This window comes from Chaetodon trifascialis, chromosome 3, assembly GCF_039877785.1.
Source record: "Chaetodon trifascialis isolate fChaTrf1 chromosome 3, fChaTrf1.hap1, whole genome shotgun sequence".
Taxonomy (NCBI): Eukaryota; Metazoa; Chordata; class Actinopteri; order Chaetodontiformes; family Chaetodontidae; genus Chaetodon; species Chaetodon trifascialis.
In genome coordinates, this window is record NC_092058.1 from 26,347,318 (window position 1) to 26,364,608 (window position 17,291).

General features: G+C 40.1%; 2 protein-coding genes and 1 non-coding gene across 3 annotated transcripts in view; 2 read left to right on the top strand and 1 right to left on the bottom strand.

The window, feature by feature from the left end:
- The window catches only part of LOC139328722 (ataxin-7), a 30,148-nt gene extending 20,911 nt beyond the window's left edge, over positions 1–9,237 (bottom strand). The window contains exons 1-4 of the mRNA XM_070958688.1: positions 9,095–9,237; positions 6,675–6,773; positions 3,403–3,615; positions 3,140–3,208 (exon numbers count right to left, since the gene is read on the bottom strand). Of these exons, the coding sequence (XP_070814789.1) occupies positions 3,140–3,208; positions 3,403–3,607 (274 nt within the window). The 5' untranslated portion in view covers positions 3,608–3,615; positions 6,675–6,773; positions 9,095–9,237. The remainder of the gene's footprint in view (positions 1–3,139; positions 3,209–3,402; positions 3,616–6,674; positions 6,774–9,094) is intronic.
- A 1,117-nt stretch (positions 9,238–10,354) lies between these two features.
- thoc7 (THO complex 7) lies at positions 10,355–12,470 on the top strand. The gene is made up of 8 exons (XM_070959084.1): positions 10,355–10,409; positions 10,665–10,788; positions 10,899–11,026; positions 11,269–11,355; positions 11,668–11,725; positions 11,804–11,870; positions 11,969–12,038; positions 12,295–12,470. The coding sequence occupies exons 1-8, from the start codon at positions 10,391–10,393 to the stop codon at positions 12,354–12,356; spliced, it is 615 nt and encodes a 204-aa protein (XP_070815185.1). The 5' UTR covers positions 10,355–10,390; the 3' UTR covers positions 12,357–12,470.
- Positions 12,471–14,205: 1,735 nt separating this feature from the next.
- trnal-cag (transfer RNA leucine (anticodon CAG)) lies at positions 14,206–14,288 on the top strand. The gene has a single exon. It is a non-coding gene; the product is annotated as a tRNA-Leu (tRNA).
- Positions 14,289–17,291: the final 3,003 nt, after the last annotated feature.

The window sequence follows — 17,291 nt, forward strand, 5'->3', positions numbered from 1 at the left end:
GGAAGTCACGGTGGAGGAGAACGAAGAGACAGAGCAACCGAGCAAAGCCAAGAAAGGAGCGCGACAGAGAAAAAAAACACAGCGAGAAAGAGAGCAGAGAAGCAGGCCGAGGCCTCAGCGAGACAAAGAGAGTGTGAGCAGAGGACCTGCACTGGAGGAGGAGGAAGAGAGCCTGTGAGCACGAGACAGACGAAGAGAATGAGAGTCCAGTTAATTTCAGCATCCTCATCCGTGGCAGTGATGAATGATCTAGGTGGAATAGTAGCAGCTCTGGCTGCCTCTGAGCAGCACACACGCTGGCTGAATCTGACCTGTGGCTGACACTGGCTCTACATTTCCCAGCTTCCCGAACTGTGACAGTGCCACACTAAAATCTATAAAAAGCCAGACAGATGATGAGTGAATACATCAGTCATTAATTGCCATACATTTTTACAATGTGTTAATCATCTATGAGCGCTACAATGGCGATTACACCACAGGAGGAATCTGGTTGTGAGTCATGGCGGAAAGGTGTAGTCATCCACTTGTAATACCTCTACTAGACACACACAGAGTAACATTCTGATATGAACACACACTTCTGCCACGAGCAGCATGTGTTGATCAGCCCCATGACACAAACAACAGTCACTGACAGACGCTGCGATATGACAGAGACGTGTTTCAACCCAGTTTCATGTCAAATGACCTCACAGCCTTAAATTTTCAAAGATCATTTTGTCTCTCCGTCTTCTTGTGAAAATGCTTTTCTTGACCTGGAGATAGGATAATCTCTTCGTTTTTTTAATGACCTTTCGTCCGCACAAAGCAGACAACAGTTCTGTAGGTCAGCCACCACCCCAATGTATGCAGTATTCTACAGCATTTGCATGAAATCTGAAAGCTCTATTTTTCTTGTCTTTGGGAGCTTCATTTGCCTGTGACATTGTGCAATGGTCTTAGGGTATGCACACAGGCCACATTGTTGACCAATGCAAATGCAACATCAGATAAGTGCCCTGTGAAGTAGCCTGCAATTAACCCTTTCCCTCACAGCAACATGTGGAGGGGGGAAAAAAAGGAAACCAAAGCTGGGCACACACTGATCATGATCTGAACAAGTGCACACCAAAATCGTGTGGCTGAAGTGAAATGTGCCATGTTTCCTGATGTTGACTCCTCGTTGAAGGCAGATGCCCTGCTCTATACAAAATACAGAAATCACTTCTTCCAACAAATGCCTGCCTCCACAATGTTGGACGTACCGGTGTTCAAAGGTGTTCTATATCAGGAGTCACATAGGGCTGTCAAATTCTGTGACAATTATTCACACCACAGTCATCGCTTTGTTGTTGGCTGTGCAATTAATGATGATGCTTAGTGTCTGAATATGATCGTGGTGGTTTTTGCTTAATTAGTGCCATTTTTCTCTGCCAAATCATACCCACAGACAGAATTTCTGAACAGAAAACAACAGAGAATGTATTTATTTTCACTATGCACTCATCGCTGCAATACACTCAAAAGAAAAGGACACATCTTAACCTCGGTGTCCTGGTAGCTGCGATTGAACATACTGTAACAGCAAGGTCACATTTGACATGCCCTGCTTATGTGTCCTTGGGCAAGAAATAAACAAATCTTAAGTGATTGAGAGCAGCTTTGATTGTGTTGCAGACATACATAAAATGTTAAATAAACATAGAGTTTCTGTGAATATGTCCTTTCAAGAGGGTTGTCAAATTGACTACTTGAGACAGTGCACAATATTGGTGATGCATGAAACCTTTAAACAAGCTAGACTTCAAACTAAAATCACTGCATAGCTGTGGTTGAAAGCTGACTCATCATTCATTCATTTAATTCTGGCTTAAATAAACAGGTTAGTCTTCAACTCTCCCTGTCAACTTGCTCATTCTGATGTCAGTCTTAAAGCCTGGTGAGGCCGGATAGCCCATGATTGCAGATTCATAATTAAACAAGATGCCATTTTCTTGTAACAATTTACCTATGTAGTTAGGCTCATTCTAAATCCAGGCCTGCCAGCAGGACAAATCAGCTAGCGCTAATCGAGGTGTTTCCAAAAATAAAATTCAAGTACAAACTGCTCTGAAACATCACTCCGTGCCTCAGAAGCCAGATGATGTGTGCCTCTGACACTGTGGGTTTTATCACGCTTTTATCTGGTGATGTTTCTCTTTATTCTGTCACGACTGAACCTTTCCCTGTTAGTGCCTATTACAGAGTGATTAAACATCAGCCTTGAAAAACACTATTAGGGAAACCTACAAGATGTTTAGCAAGAAAAGTCACAGGAACACAATCGTCCTATCATCTGGTTATCAGAGCAGTCTGGTTGATTTATTTTTAATCCATGGTGATGACAGACTTTCAGAATTTACATGTCAGGCCTGAATAAATCAGAAATGCATATGACATGCTGGTTGACAGGAAACTACTATAAAGTTATCTTACACGTAGCCTTTCCATCAGTTTCAATGAAATGAAATATCTATTTAAATGTGTGGTGCCAAAAACATTTGTGTTGGTCATATTTAGTGTTCAAGCAGTGTGTGACATAGCAGCAAGATACACTGCAACTCATTTGAATAACTATGACTAAGAAAGGACTTTTAGAAAAAGTCCCAACTGATGTTTGAACACCAACGTTTTCCTTTGGGGTTCTCGTTTTGAGAAATCACAAGTTTCTACTAAAATTGTGGCTACCTCACAATTCCTAGGGCAACAAACCTTGCAGCTGTCTTTAGATATAAGTGTTGACTTGAAATATGGTGGAAGGTTTTATATGTAAAATGGCAGAAATGTGGATGCTGAACAATAAATGCACCTTCCAAGCAGAATATGACATTGTTATTACTATGTTTGGGCCTATACCCAACTACAACGAGTCTAAGTTGTTAACCGTTAAGTTATTTTAGGGACATATGCAAATGTTAACTACCACACTAATCAGACACACATGTTTAACTTATTATATCCGGTTGTCCTGTAAATTCCTAATGCGCATGATTTACAGTAGCTTTACATTCTTCACGACGTGTGTAAAGTGTTTGAATCCGTGTGTGTGTGTGTGTATGTGCAAACCTCCAGAACCAAAATACACCTTTGGCCCTAGAGAGAAAAAAAACACACTCACCTTCTCTGCACAAACGCATGGCTTCTCGATTTTTCCCGAAGTCTTTGAAACTTTCCTCCGATTCAGCACCTGAAAATGAGGCGATCCGACACACAGACAAATAAATAGTTGCACTTGCTTGCCTGCCCGTGCTGTTGCTACCAGTAGCGTTTCTTCATATTCCACCAAAAACTGCATGCAATCGGCCAAAAAAAGGACAGGACTGGCAACTGTCGCGCTCCACCTCGCCTCGTCGCGCACATTCGGGACGCTGGGGAACTCACCGTCGTTGCCGTGGAGTTTGGCGGCGTCGACCCAGTTGCTCCAAGGCTGCCCCAGCATTATTTCTGGACTAGGCAATGATCGCCGCTCCGCAACCGTCGCCATTGCTGTGGAGCCTTCTCCCCGCTGGATCTGCTGCTGCTTCAGCTGCTGCCTGGCTGCTCGGCGCTGCTCCCCCCTGACGTCATCCTCGGCCCTTTCCGACATTCTTTCCGCTACAATGTAACAACACAAGAGTCAGCGTTGGTCGCGCTCGGGATAGGAGGACTTTTTCACTGATTGACACGGGCAAGCGCGTGTTGTTTCACGGCACCCGCCCCTCAAAAAAAAAAGTGTGTGTGGCCACTTGACAAGCAACAAGTACAAAGCTTATACAACATACGACAAACAGCGACTTGACCGGCAGTTTATCTGAAGGTTTGTGGGTAGTTTATGGCTTGTTTTACATGTAAGGTTCAACTACTTGGCTTGGTGGTTAATTCAGCCTTGCTTATTGACATAAACATGCATAAGCTCAGGTTCCCTCTGTTTACACTGCATTAGTAAGAGTATTATATAATTTATATGATGATAATTATTATACATATGTAGCATAACATACTATATAGCTGTAAAAGTTCACTGTCCGTTTCAATATCCAATCAATTACTGACAGGATGAGGCACATTTGTGATATTGGGCTATAGAGTTATGAATTAAATAACTGACTTGATTGTATGTGTTGGTCAATAAATAAGGACTTGATTCTTATTAGCATTTAAAATCTAAAACATATGAACCATGAGAAGGCACAACCATAGGCACATCAAAATGACAGTAGTACAAAAAAAAACAAAAAAAAAAACAACGTCTTGAGTCACAGGAGACGTAACCAAAACACTGGTGGAAAAGTGTTCGTAACAACATTTTTAAGATCTACTGATCATTACGTAGAATTGTGGTACCACAATTTGTATTATAATTTGTCTGTGGATATTAACTTCAATGTAAGCTCTCACACACAAGAGTCAAGGAGCAACATATTTACAAATAAGTCGATCTGATCTTCATTGATGGTGGATCAGTGGCTGTTATTGTAAATGGTATAGCTCATATTACTGGTAATTCAACAAACTGTCTTTAACAGGATGATGTAACAATTGTGAGACTTGGGACTGGCTCGAGTAGATTCCCCCGTGGTTGCTAAACCTTTCAGATGTGTACAGACAGTTATCCAGAGCCAACTTTCACTTTCAAAATGAAATGTCTGTAATCGACTCCATTGGTGCACATATTCAACTGATATGCAAGAACAGAAGAAATTGAAGCTCTTTATGTTGTCTTGCTACAGAGAATGTTTGGTGAATTCTTGTAAACAGACAAAGAAATACACCGGCTGACTTACAAATGGTGTAAACATTTCTAGATGCTGTCTCTCCAATCTTATATGACTAATGTAGTGATTGCTTCAATGTAACATTTTTTTTTATCCATCACAAATAAACATTTTTTAAGATACAACCATCTGTTAGTTTGACAGAAAACAAGGACAGTTTAAGAAGCCTTCTGTGCTCAAATGGAGGGTATCTGAAAAAACTCAATAAATAGCAGAACATGTTGAATGTAGTGCCATTTGCCAAGTATCCTGAGGAGCCTTGAGCAAAAATGACCTCGGCCCTCTTGCTCATTTTAAGTGTGCAGTTCAGAAACTTGGCTTTGTCTTTAGACCAACACTAAATTTAGAAATACAAATTAGGAAGCTTGTCCTGAGGATGCTGCCAGTGTCTCAAAGAAAAGTTATGTTTTATGTCCTTCTAGTCTTTGTTCATTGTACATACATACACTTCATAAATTGATCTATTGTATCAAAGTGTTCCAAAATATATGATCATCTTTGACATCACTCGTAGGTGATGTCAAAGGATAGCGTCAAAGCTTGAATTGGAATAATTTACTGTGGGCAACAAGTCTGGCACCCAGGGTTGAACCTGACGAGAATGCCGTACATCACATTCAGGTTCCCTGGTTGGTCAAAGACACTTCACTATTTTAATAATACATATGGATATCTACAGCATAATGTTAGATGCTGTTGCTGTAGTTTTAGGGTGACAACACATGTAAAATTATATAGATGGACTTTTCTGCCTTGTTATTTTAGTTATTTGTAGTTGTATGTGTCAACACATACAACCCCCACAGGAATTTGAAATGGCTCATCATCTTTAAATCAGTGGTATACACAACAGCGCAACATATCAAGTATTTGGCAAATGGGCCAAACAGAGGCAGAGTTTTCACAATAACACAAAACATTCAGATCATTCTTTCATCAATCATTCAAGGGGCATGCAGAGCAAATCTTTATTCTCTGTAATGTGTAACTTACACATTTAATGAGAATAGTCTGCAGATGACATTTCTTGTTATGAGAGAGAGAGAGAGAGAGAGAGAGAGAGAGAGAGAGAGACTGGCTGCGCTCAGGGCAGACAGGTGATGGTGATTGGAGAACAGGGACAGGCTAGCAGTGAGTAAATGCACAGTGTAGGTTTAAGTTTGGCCATGAATAAACACTGCAACTCCTCCATACCCAAGATGTTCCTGTGTCCTCTCAGCTGCTGGGCAAAAGCGAAGGGAGAGTCTGTGGAATTACAAACTGGAGCACTACGCTCTGTCTAGGTTGTAAAATGTAGATGTGTGTGTGTGTATATATATATATATATACACATACATAAACATACACATATACATATATCTCAGTCTTACATATCCTCTCATTTTTTGTCAAATAAATAGACCTGAAGCATAAATAAACACTTTAGATCATGGTTACACCCATGAAACGCAGCTGAGACGTGTGCCTGCATAGAGCTGGAGCAGACAGGTGCATAGATGACAGTGACTCTTCTGCACGAGATGATCAAGTGAAAAACACATCTGATACATTTGTAGCCTAGAAACAAAATAAGAGGGAGAGGATTTTTCTTGTTGCTAAATACTAACTACCTTTTCCACGCAACACATGTTTACAATAACTTGAAAAAAACTTCAAGTAAGTTAACAGAAAGCATCACAGGTAAACCTGGGAACCAATACAAGAGTCTGTGTGGAAAATTAAAGGGTTGTGTGCTCACTGAAAAGTAATGACTATAAAAGTGCTGTACTGAACTCTGTGTCTCTAAGTAAATCACAGCTGTAACCATCTGCAAGCACTGTACAACTACTTATGATTATTTTGTAGTTGGAGAATACAGTAACTATCAATAGAGTGTAATGAGCAGCTGTGAGATCTTACCTTGGCAAAATAAGAAAAAAGGAATTTATTTTTAACTCAATCAGCCGATCCTCATCAGTTTGGGTGATCGCTGGCTGCCACGCACACTGGAGAGGAAGTCTGGAGACACCCACAAGCCCATGCACACATAGACAAATATTGAGAGAAGACAAGTCAGTAGCAGGTTCTTGCTGTTTCTTGAAAGGGTTAATCAGTGAATATGGAATCATAAGACTATATCTAGAGGATAACACTGTCCTGTCTGGGCCTCGTCATGGAGTTCTCCACTATGATGCAGAAATCCAATCCATTAAGCACCATCCCTAACCAGCCTCTCCAGCCCCACAGTAATCCCTGTTAAAGGCTGAGATCATACCAGGCTATCGTTGTTCTTGTTTTCTTAACTGATACATACACATGTATTCATAGAGGTAGAATATGACTTTCAACAAAACACAAAAGCATAAATGATAACTGCTGTGTATAAGTTACAACAACTTACTTAAGATGTTTTTAAATTTTCAAAACAAATCAAAAAGGTATTTGTCAAAAGTTTTTGCTATTGCCAATTAAAGCACAGGCACAAATTAACCAACTTTAAACTCAGCTGCATCTCTTAAATGTAAGGTAGGAAAGACTTTCAATGTGTGAGCACAACCAACCAGCTACAGACGGCACACACTTTGACTGAAAGCTCAGGTGTAACTAATAACATTAAAGGTGGCTCTGTTCCATGCAGGTGTGCCAGTAAGCTATGAGAGTGAGCCAGCCCAATATCAAGGCACTGGCAGTGGCAAAGCTAAGATGAATGTAGCCATTACTCATGGCTTTCACTACCTAAGGTGCTGTGCTTCTGAGTAAGGCATTTTTTAATGTAAATATATAATAAGCAAGATAATGATATATTATGGCATACAAAAACTGCAACTGTGTATCAGCGTATCTTGCTTCAGCCAGTGCACCTTTGCTCTCAGAGAAGTTCGAGAAGTGTAGATCAAAATCAGGTGGAAGGTCTGACATTTTCTCTACTTCCACTAACGAGTAATCATGCTTAATCAAACACTTCCACAAATTCTTTTCAGGTCCACCTCTACCTTTCTCACTGGTCAAAGATCCTGCACAGTCATTGCTCATTCTGACTACCTTGAGGTTACATTATGTAGCCAAATGGTAACTAACAGACCTATGTGATAGTAGACATGCATAAAAATGGCTACAGTTGCTGAAGTTTTCATACAACACTTAAATGAACATCATCAAACACCCTTGGAGTCAAAACTCTGAACTATAATACAATAGCTACTCTCATTTGGCAACATTTGTTGTTTACAAAAACATGTAACCATCCAAATACTTACAAACAGCATGACCCACACAAGAGGAAGCTTTGAGATCAAGATTTGATCACTTTACAACCACAAGCCAATGACAAAAAAGAACAATATGCAGGGCCTTCTGGCATATCCTCTCATCTAATTAGAAAAGACAGGTGATACTGTTGTAATCAGTGTCACAATATTATGAAGTGTTAAAAATACTTTTACAATCTTAATACACTATTACATAATATGGCGCATATATGCAAAAAACACATCAAATAATCAAGTGACATTTAATGCGGTGACCTCTGGTCTGCTGTTCACTGATTAAATCAAACAAAACGCCTCAAGAAACTGCTTGCAATGAGGAATTGGACGACAGAATTTTGTACAGCAGGAACATGAGGTGATGATATATCACGATATGATTCTACTGAAAGTCAAAGAACGGTCATACTGAACTGTCACCAGGCCATTACACGTGTCTGCATGCACTGACTATGACTAGGATGTCAGAATGAATGTACTGTACACACTGTAAAATGGTTCTTCCCAGCAGTCTGCTATCTTGTGATTTAAACGTGTCTGTACTCGTAGCTTAGCCTGAATTAAATCGTGGTTTGCCCTCTTGGAAGACAGTGTGTCAAAGATCGTGACTGGCAAAAGATGACATTTTCTTCGGAAACGAAGCACTTGTCATTGACAAGTGAGTTCACAACAGGACAACTCAGTTAGCTAGCTAGCAGCAGCTAGCAGAGACCATTCACAGCCAGCAGTTTGGCGTTAGTTGACTGTCGGTGCTCGTGCCTCTACTGTTTACACACTAACGTACATAAACATTTCTTTTTCAAAAAGTACAATAGACAAAGTAAATGTTAATCTGAAATAGGATATACGAAAGACATAATGCCTATTCGCAGTTATGCTATGAAAACAGGCTCCATCCAGAGTGGGGCTGTGACTGGTACAGCCGTTACTAGAGAGCAGTGGCGGCTACATTAGCCTGCTAGCTGAAGCCTGTAGCCAGCCATGACTAGCGTTAGCGAGGAAGCTGGCAGGAGCCTGACAGCACAGCAGAAGTCATTAGCAGTCGTCACAGATCGACAACAACTTCACTCTTACCAAGGCTCTGGATGCCGTAGACGTAAACTTGACACCAGGCAGATGTATATCAACTGGATGCACTGGGCGAAAGAGACAGAAGACGGTGGGAAAGAGCGAGTGCAGTGCTCAGCCTCTGTGGAGGTCTTCACCTGGTGCTTCCATGTCTGTTTACCAGACTGCATTCTGGGACAGAGACGTCACTGCGCCAGGACGCACGCACACTGATGAGTTAAAGCAGCTTCTCCATCATCGATGGCACAAACCTTGGGAAATTAGTGATGACCACTGTATTACAAACAAGGTCAAGGAGGTATCACAAAAATAAACATACAGATTATTTCCTGTGAAAGGTGCACTTGAAAGATTTTAAATAGCTGTGGGTCACAAGTGTGATTTTACTTGTTTATTGTAAAAAAGGCAGTCAGGATTTACAACATTTGAACTGACTATATGATTGTCATGCAAAATCCCTGGCATTGTAAACAGTTGATTAGGTTCTCACGGGTTCGAGGTTTGCCTTTTGTGTTGTTTTTTTAACTGCTGAAGAATTGGCATTCCCTTTTCTCTACAGAGATTGTGTACATTTCTGTAAAGTAAAACAAATCCAGAAACACCTTAACAGTTCTCTTAAAATGCACTCAGATAGATACCTGCGTTAAGATTATTACAAATACGGACCCTGTTGAACAAAAAGTTTTTCTTAGATCCTCCACAATGTAGCCTACGTTATGTGTTACTGCAGATGCTGATTTTATTTCCTTTTTCTTTTTCTTTTTTAATTCTCTGCCTTTTGTCCGTGCCCTTTGTTATGAAGCTTTGGGCTATCTCTTAAAATAGACGATATCCCTATTTTTGAATGGCAGAATACGTAAGTAAATGGGTAAATACCATAACCACCACGAATCGAAAGGGACTTAACCAAATTCGACACACTTATAATAACACTGAACTATATTTTAAGTCCCTTTCAAAGTATTAAACAAAAATGCAAAGAAACATTTCCTCGTGTCTCTGTTGCTATTATTTTGATGAATAACCTATGTTAAATGTTTCATCTGTGCCTTGTTATCCACGTGTATGTCCTTTATCTTTCTTTTCTTCTGCCTCTGAATCTTGTAGTGAGTAACGTATTCAGTTGTTACTGTCGTATTACAAATTGTAATTGAGAAATGCATCTTGAATAAAGCTTTTTAAAAAAAACCTCAAACCGAGCTCGTTGCTGTTGCCAATCACCATCGACTCTCTTGAGAGGAGGGGCGAACTGCTTTGTTCACTTCCTGTTGTTCAATAAAGTGTTTCCAGCTACCTATAGACATGGGCGCTGTTACTGATGGTAAGTAACTTTTAAATTCATTGATTCCAACTTCATGGTAAAATCTACGGGTAGAAATGTGTGCTGCAGCTCTTAACGTATCCATATGTACCAAGCCATGCTGCCCAAAACGAACCATTTTTTCACGTACCAGCAGCTCGCTTTCAAAATAGCTAATATACAGTAGCCAGCTAGCTAGCAAACAGTTAGCTCAGCGGTAATTTATCTCCTGCATCTGAAAGGGTGTTTGATTTCCGCTTTCGCCACTGTTTTTAGATGAAGTTATTCGGAAACGTCTTCTAATTGACGGGGATGGAGCCGGTGATGACCGCCGAATCAATGTACTCTTAAAGAGTTTCACCAAATGGTGCAACTCGCCTCAGGGGACCCCAGAGGAAGGGTAAGGGAGTTCCATCGACCCCAGCCACAGACTTTGCCACCAAGAGTTTCTATGCAAGCGTCGTGAAGAACTTGCTTTGAGACATATACTGTCTTGTAATTTGTTTTCAGAATCACGCAGTATCAGAGGATGTTGGGCACACTCGCCCAGTGTGAATTCTCCATGGGGAAGACGTTGATGGTTTATGACATGAACCTACGGGAAATGGAGAATTATGAGAAAATCTACACGAATATAGGTAGGAAACTTTCTGGGACTTCTGACACTGACCTTGAATATTTACAACCCTGACCAGTGGCAGATAAGCTGTTGACAACCCATCGTCTGTCTGTTCTTATACACAACAGAAATACTCATGTTTTTACATTTCATACTTAATGTGTGGTGACTACAAGAGCTGGATCACCAGAGTCACCATGAAACGGTGGATGTTTTTGTGTGTTATGAAAGTGTTGAAGTAACCCTAACTCCACGTTGCAGAACAAAACATCACGTCTGCACACGAGAAGATAGCGGAATGCAAAAAAGAAATTCAGAGGGCAAAGAGAATACGAAAAAATCGCCAAGGTAAGAATATTTTCAGTACCTCAGATCAATTTAGGCAGTTGTTTACAGGAGAATGTACTTCTGTTTTTCTATAGAAACTAAGAAAGACCAAGGCAATATTGGAGGTGGAGTCCCACCGTTTTGAAGTAAAACCAATACCACGTTTTTATTAACTAAACATTTGATTGATTAATCAAAGCATTAATCAGTAGATGACATAATCTTAAATTAGGGCCAATATGTGTTGTCAAACTAATGTAAAAACATTTGTGGTGAGTTTGAGCTCATTTGAATTTCTCCTTGTCACATTTTAATTTTTTTCTTTCCTTCCAGAGTACGATGCTTTAGCAAAGGTTATCCAGCAACACCCAGACAGACATGAAACACTAAAGTAAGTAATTCTTATGTGTTTCATTACGTATTAAGTGCTTCTGCTTTTGTGCTTAATCTTTAATTTCATCACTGACAGACAGTTGGAGGCGCTTGATAAAGAACTCCAGCAACTGTCACACATCAAGGAGAATGTCGATGCTAAGGTACGCATACAATTATCTCTTCTGTTCTAATCTGTAATATTTTCAATCATTCATACATATGTTTGTTATTTCCTAACTGTCCCTTTTGTCCCATGCAGTTGGAGTTAAGGAAGAAGCAGTTCCACGTGCTACTCAGTACAATACAGGAGCTACAGCAGACACTTGAGAGTGAGTAAACATTTTGGGATGCCATTTTTGGCAGTGTTTGTGTTTTTCAATGTTCATGAATGAATGAAGGCTTTATTTCACACATGTAAAAGCAATACAAAACAGCAGAATCAATTCAATACAGAATTCTTTATTCTCAGTAGCTGTTGATCTGTACATTGTTTAAAAAAAAACCACAATGTTAATCCATTTAACCTGTAAAGTTTAGAAAAACTGGACATACGTATGCCTTGCAAATCATTTTTATCTTTCCTAGATGATGAGAAATCAGACAATGATGACAACAATCAGGGGAGCCCTTCAGAGAATGGTGAATGAACGTGTGGACATCCTGATTGAACTAAATTAAGTGAACCAATTTTAAATCTTTGGAGGTTTTTTGTCTAAGAATACGTTTTGTATGTATTTTTGAATAAAGCTGACTTCTCTGCATCTGTCGTGTTCATTTATATGCCAAACTAGAGGATTTTTCTATGCCTATCTTTCCATTGATATCAGATTCTGTTTACTTCACCTTATTTGGAATAATTAATAGGTTTCCAGGCTGACAAGGATTTGATTATGGCAATGCACAGTATATAAAAGAGATACATTAGTCTGATATAAATAGTACAAAATCTGATTTTATTCACAGATTGAAAAGCATTGGCTAATCAGAAAAAAATATTTTCATCATGATGGATTACTGGACTGAAAGTTGGGACTGTATTCACATCACTGATGGAGCCCTCTCGTTGCTGAGGTTGGAAGACCACATTTTGCTTGTTGATGAAATGTAAAAAGTTATGTTTATGTAGTTGGTTAGAATATCTGTAGCACATTAATGCTATCATTTGTAATTAGTGATTACATTACAACTACTGTGTTTGGCTGTCGAGATGGGTAGCCTTTTCACTATTTCCTCTGTAAAATCATCAGCCCTTTTCAGTGGAGCAATACCTGTACCATAATGTTGTAGTGATGAGCATTAGCCTCTGTCTGACATGAAGTTACATACATGGTACCTGTGCATCTGTCACACATGTGTAACCATAAAATCGTATATAAGACAGTTACTTAAGAGGATGCTAAACTTTTGGCTGGCTTGTTGACACAACCTGGTGCAAAGAAAGCCCACGAAAGGGCAGGAAAGACCATCGTACAAGTCAGAGTATTTACTGTGGGGGTTAATGGTAGGCTATACTAAGAAAATCTCACATAGGTAATCCAGTCAAATTTGATAAATTGACAGACACACAGTGGGATTATCAAATATCCCAGCTTCTTCTGGGCACAAGGCTGCTTTTCATCCCAGTGCTGAATTCGTTTTAGTATTAAGGCAGCTTGCACTGAGATTTGAAGTCGGATCGCTGGATTGAAAGTCCAAAGTGCATCACAAGATGGAACCACCACACAGATTAGGCAGTCAGTTGTGGAACAGTGTCTCATATGATATCACGGTGGTCTGTCAGTGCTGTTTTGTCTTTTACACAACTAAGATCATTTATACAGTATTTAAGGGACATCGATTCTGACACAAGCCAGACATAGCTAGCTAATGCTGGGTTCACAAACAGGCAAAACAGTAACTACAAAGGATTCATAACTAAAAAGTACGAGAGTTGTATACTGTGGGAAAACCACCTACCTTCTCCTGATTTTGTCAGTCTGTAATCACAGATGTGAGTGACTTCTTATTTGCAAACAGTTGTTTCTGCTTACTGCTTTTCTTGTCTGAGAACACAGCATCAGACAGCTGTTTTGGGTTTGCGTATGCTCACCTGAGGCCACTCGGTCATGATGGTTTCCAATTCAGGGTCTAGGCTTGGACTGAAAACTGCTGGGGAAAATCAGAAGTCACCTCCCACTTAAAATTGTCTGCCGGATGATACTAAATTAAATTTATTTAAGACACCACATATTTTATCCTCACAAAATATTTTGAATTTAGTCAACTGTTTCTATGTGGCAAAATTTTAGCACTCGACACAAAATCCAGCGATCCGAGAATCTCGATGGGACCTGATTTTGAGAGACGTGAAGCAATACCTAACAACTATAGATTATGTACGGGTTATCTAGCTATAAAAAAATTGCGAGTGACAGTCGACAATCAGGCAGAGTTTAATTTGAAAGATCCAGTATGAGCCTACTGTTATATGTCATAGTTTCCATAAATGAAATGGAAGTCAGGATGGCCGAGCGGTCTAAGGCGCTGCGTTCAGGTCGCAGTCTCCCCTGGAGGCGTGGGTTCGAATCCCACTTCTGACAATCTTTGTTTTTCTCCCACTCAAGCCTACATTAAGATGTGGTAGTAACAAATGGCAACCTCAATCTAACACGAAGTAAAGCATGCGATTCTCCCGCCGCTGTCACGCAAACACGATTACAAAACTGTAGAAAAATCACAAAGTAAAACTATAAGCAAGATTTTTGTTTGACAGTTTTTACTAGGAAAATCCACTAGAGGGCAGGAAAGACTGGTGTCAAAGTCCATTTAATGTGAGGCCTGCCGAGTTAATAATATGCTAAATTTACCCCCAACTACAGCCAAAGCCCTGAAAGCCTGACTTGTATGCCCCCGCCAAACAGTCAAGCTGCTGTCTGCAGAGCAGACAGGCTCCAACAACTTTCTACAAACAACTAGATGACATTACTGTATTGGCTGAAGGCCTTCAGCTGCAGTGCTACACTTTTATAAGCATCTGGAACACAGTATAGTATATTAAAACAACATAAATGACTAAATTTATCTGTAATTTTGCAACACAAGGATTCACAGAAATATCCTCCTCAGAAGGAGGAATTAGAAAAAACAGATGGTGAACCTAAAGATGCTGGTCCCCAAAAACATGCAACTGCCTGATCATGGCAGCATGGATTGGCTGTGCTTTAAATTTAATGTATTTGTACTGGATTGTGGCTATAGACGAAAATTTTTTAATTTCATTCTGTTAGATTGACAGATGTCTGAGATTTAATGTCATGTCTTTTTTTTCTTTTGTATTTGCACTCAACTTTTATATTTGTTATCAATAGATTTTTTTTTACATCTTGATAACATTTGCTATTCTGTTTCAGATGTTGTTCGGAGAATGTTTACCTACAGGTTATGGCAGTGTACACACTCTGTATTTTGACGATAAATGATCAGTCATGCAGTCCAATGCAGTCGATGATGGAAAGGCGGAGTAGAAGATGGCTAAGAGCTGGGAGGAGTTGAGTTTGGTCTCTGTTTTCTCCACAATGACCAAGAAGGCCATTGACAGTGTGGTGATGAAACAATGGGATTTGCCTTTAAAAAAAACTCTTCCAAATTGTATCTTTTCTGAATTGTTGCACATCTTATTTTTTTTTATTCTGCATCTCTGGAAAGTTACTGTTGCAGTGAACACTAGGTAGTGTAGGAAGGCTGGGGGAAAAAGTTTTTTTTTTTTTTTTTCTTGGCTTGGATTTGGATAGACAATGGCAGAATAAATGCTGTACATCCAAACATCCAGTAGATGCTAGTAAAGTTGAACAGTGACAAAACAGCCAATTATAGAGATATGATGCTTCATACCACAATCCACATTCACAGGTACCAGTAATCCTCTGGAGGATTCATAGGAGGACCAGTACAATTGATATCATCCATCGTCTATACCCGACTATCCCTTTCCGGGCTTGCGGGGGAGCTGGAGCCTATCTCAGCTGTCAACGGGCAAGGGGCGGGGTACACCCTGAACAACATTCACAGACCAACCATTCATGCTCACACTCACACCTAATTTTAGAGTCACCAATTAACCTAATGAGCATGTTTTTGGTCTGTGGGAGGAAGCCGGAGTGCCTGGAGAGAACCCACGCATGGGATCACAGGAAGAACATGCAAACTTCACACAGAAAGGCCCTGCCCGACCCCGGGATTGACCGGCGACCGTCTTGCTGTGAGGCACGCACACTACCTGCTGCCCCACCGTGCCGCCTACAATTGATATCATGATGATCGAACCTCCAACCTTCTGAGAGGTGGACGACTTCTATCAACCTCCTGAGCTGTACAAAGAAAAGTCCCTTCAATCAGAAAGTGTTTTTCATTTTTTAAGGATTTTTGCCTAACTGAAATGTAATCAATTATCAATATAGATGCCAATTATTTTTCCATCAATTGACTCGTCATTTTAGTTGTAACTAAAATGGATGACAACACCGAATCAAACTGTGTCATGCAATGTGAGTGTAAAGGGTAATGCTACCTTTACAAGCCTTTTCCATTGGCCTTTGTAACACATTGAAGCAGCAGTAATGGATTATGTAACCAGGGCTATTGAACCACTAATTGAAACCAGTCTCATCTTGTGTCTTGTAGGTACCTGTTGGGTGGCTACCTGTCCTCAGAGGCTGTTGGGAACATGTTTAATAAGGCTGTCATGGAAACTACAAACTAGCTGTCCACCAGCAGCACTGTGGTGCTGTTTTCAATGTTGAGATTCAGTTACATATGAAATGCTTGGTTTTCATGAGTTAACACCATCATTAAATGTTACAATTTGAAGAAGTGACGACACAATTATTGAATAGTTGCTGATGCAGTGATTGACTGATGTAAAGAGTTGATTTGAGTTTCACAAAAATTTCTAAAATTGGTCACATTAGAGTGGTAAGCTGCTATTCATCTGGAAAGAACAATACTGTCGATTTACCTGTTGTCCTTTTATCTGATGCTAGATGTGGTCCCTGAGGTGTAACAATCATCCCACATTATTGCATGTAAAGGAGTCCATACAATTGCTAATGTTACTTCTTATCTGCTGGAATAGGCAACCAGGGGACCAAAAACAATGATTTAATACAGATTGAAACGTGCTGTGTGATCTCAGCAATCAACCTGTGTGATGTTTGTGTGTGTCAAACTCTCCTAATGTTATCCCGAAGTCCTGGATATGAAAAAGAAGGGGCACAGAGCAGAGATCAGCCCTGGTTCATCTCCAGTTTGCCCCACTGAGGCAGGGGGGCATAGTTCCCTCACCCTAACCACCCAGCCTTAGCTCATCTGAGTTGGACTTGGCGAAGACAAAACAATGACAAGATGATAGTGATGAGTCGCCACCTCAGTGAACAGGATGAAAAGATTGAAGAAGCAGAGCAGTACAGCCGACGCTGGAATCTGAAACTTTTCAACCTACTGGAATCCACCAATGAGTCCACAGAAGATCTAAGAAAACAGATCTTACAGATTTTTGGACTAATGGCTCCAGATGAAAAAAACAAGCTTGGCTTTCTCGTTGACAC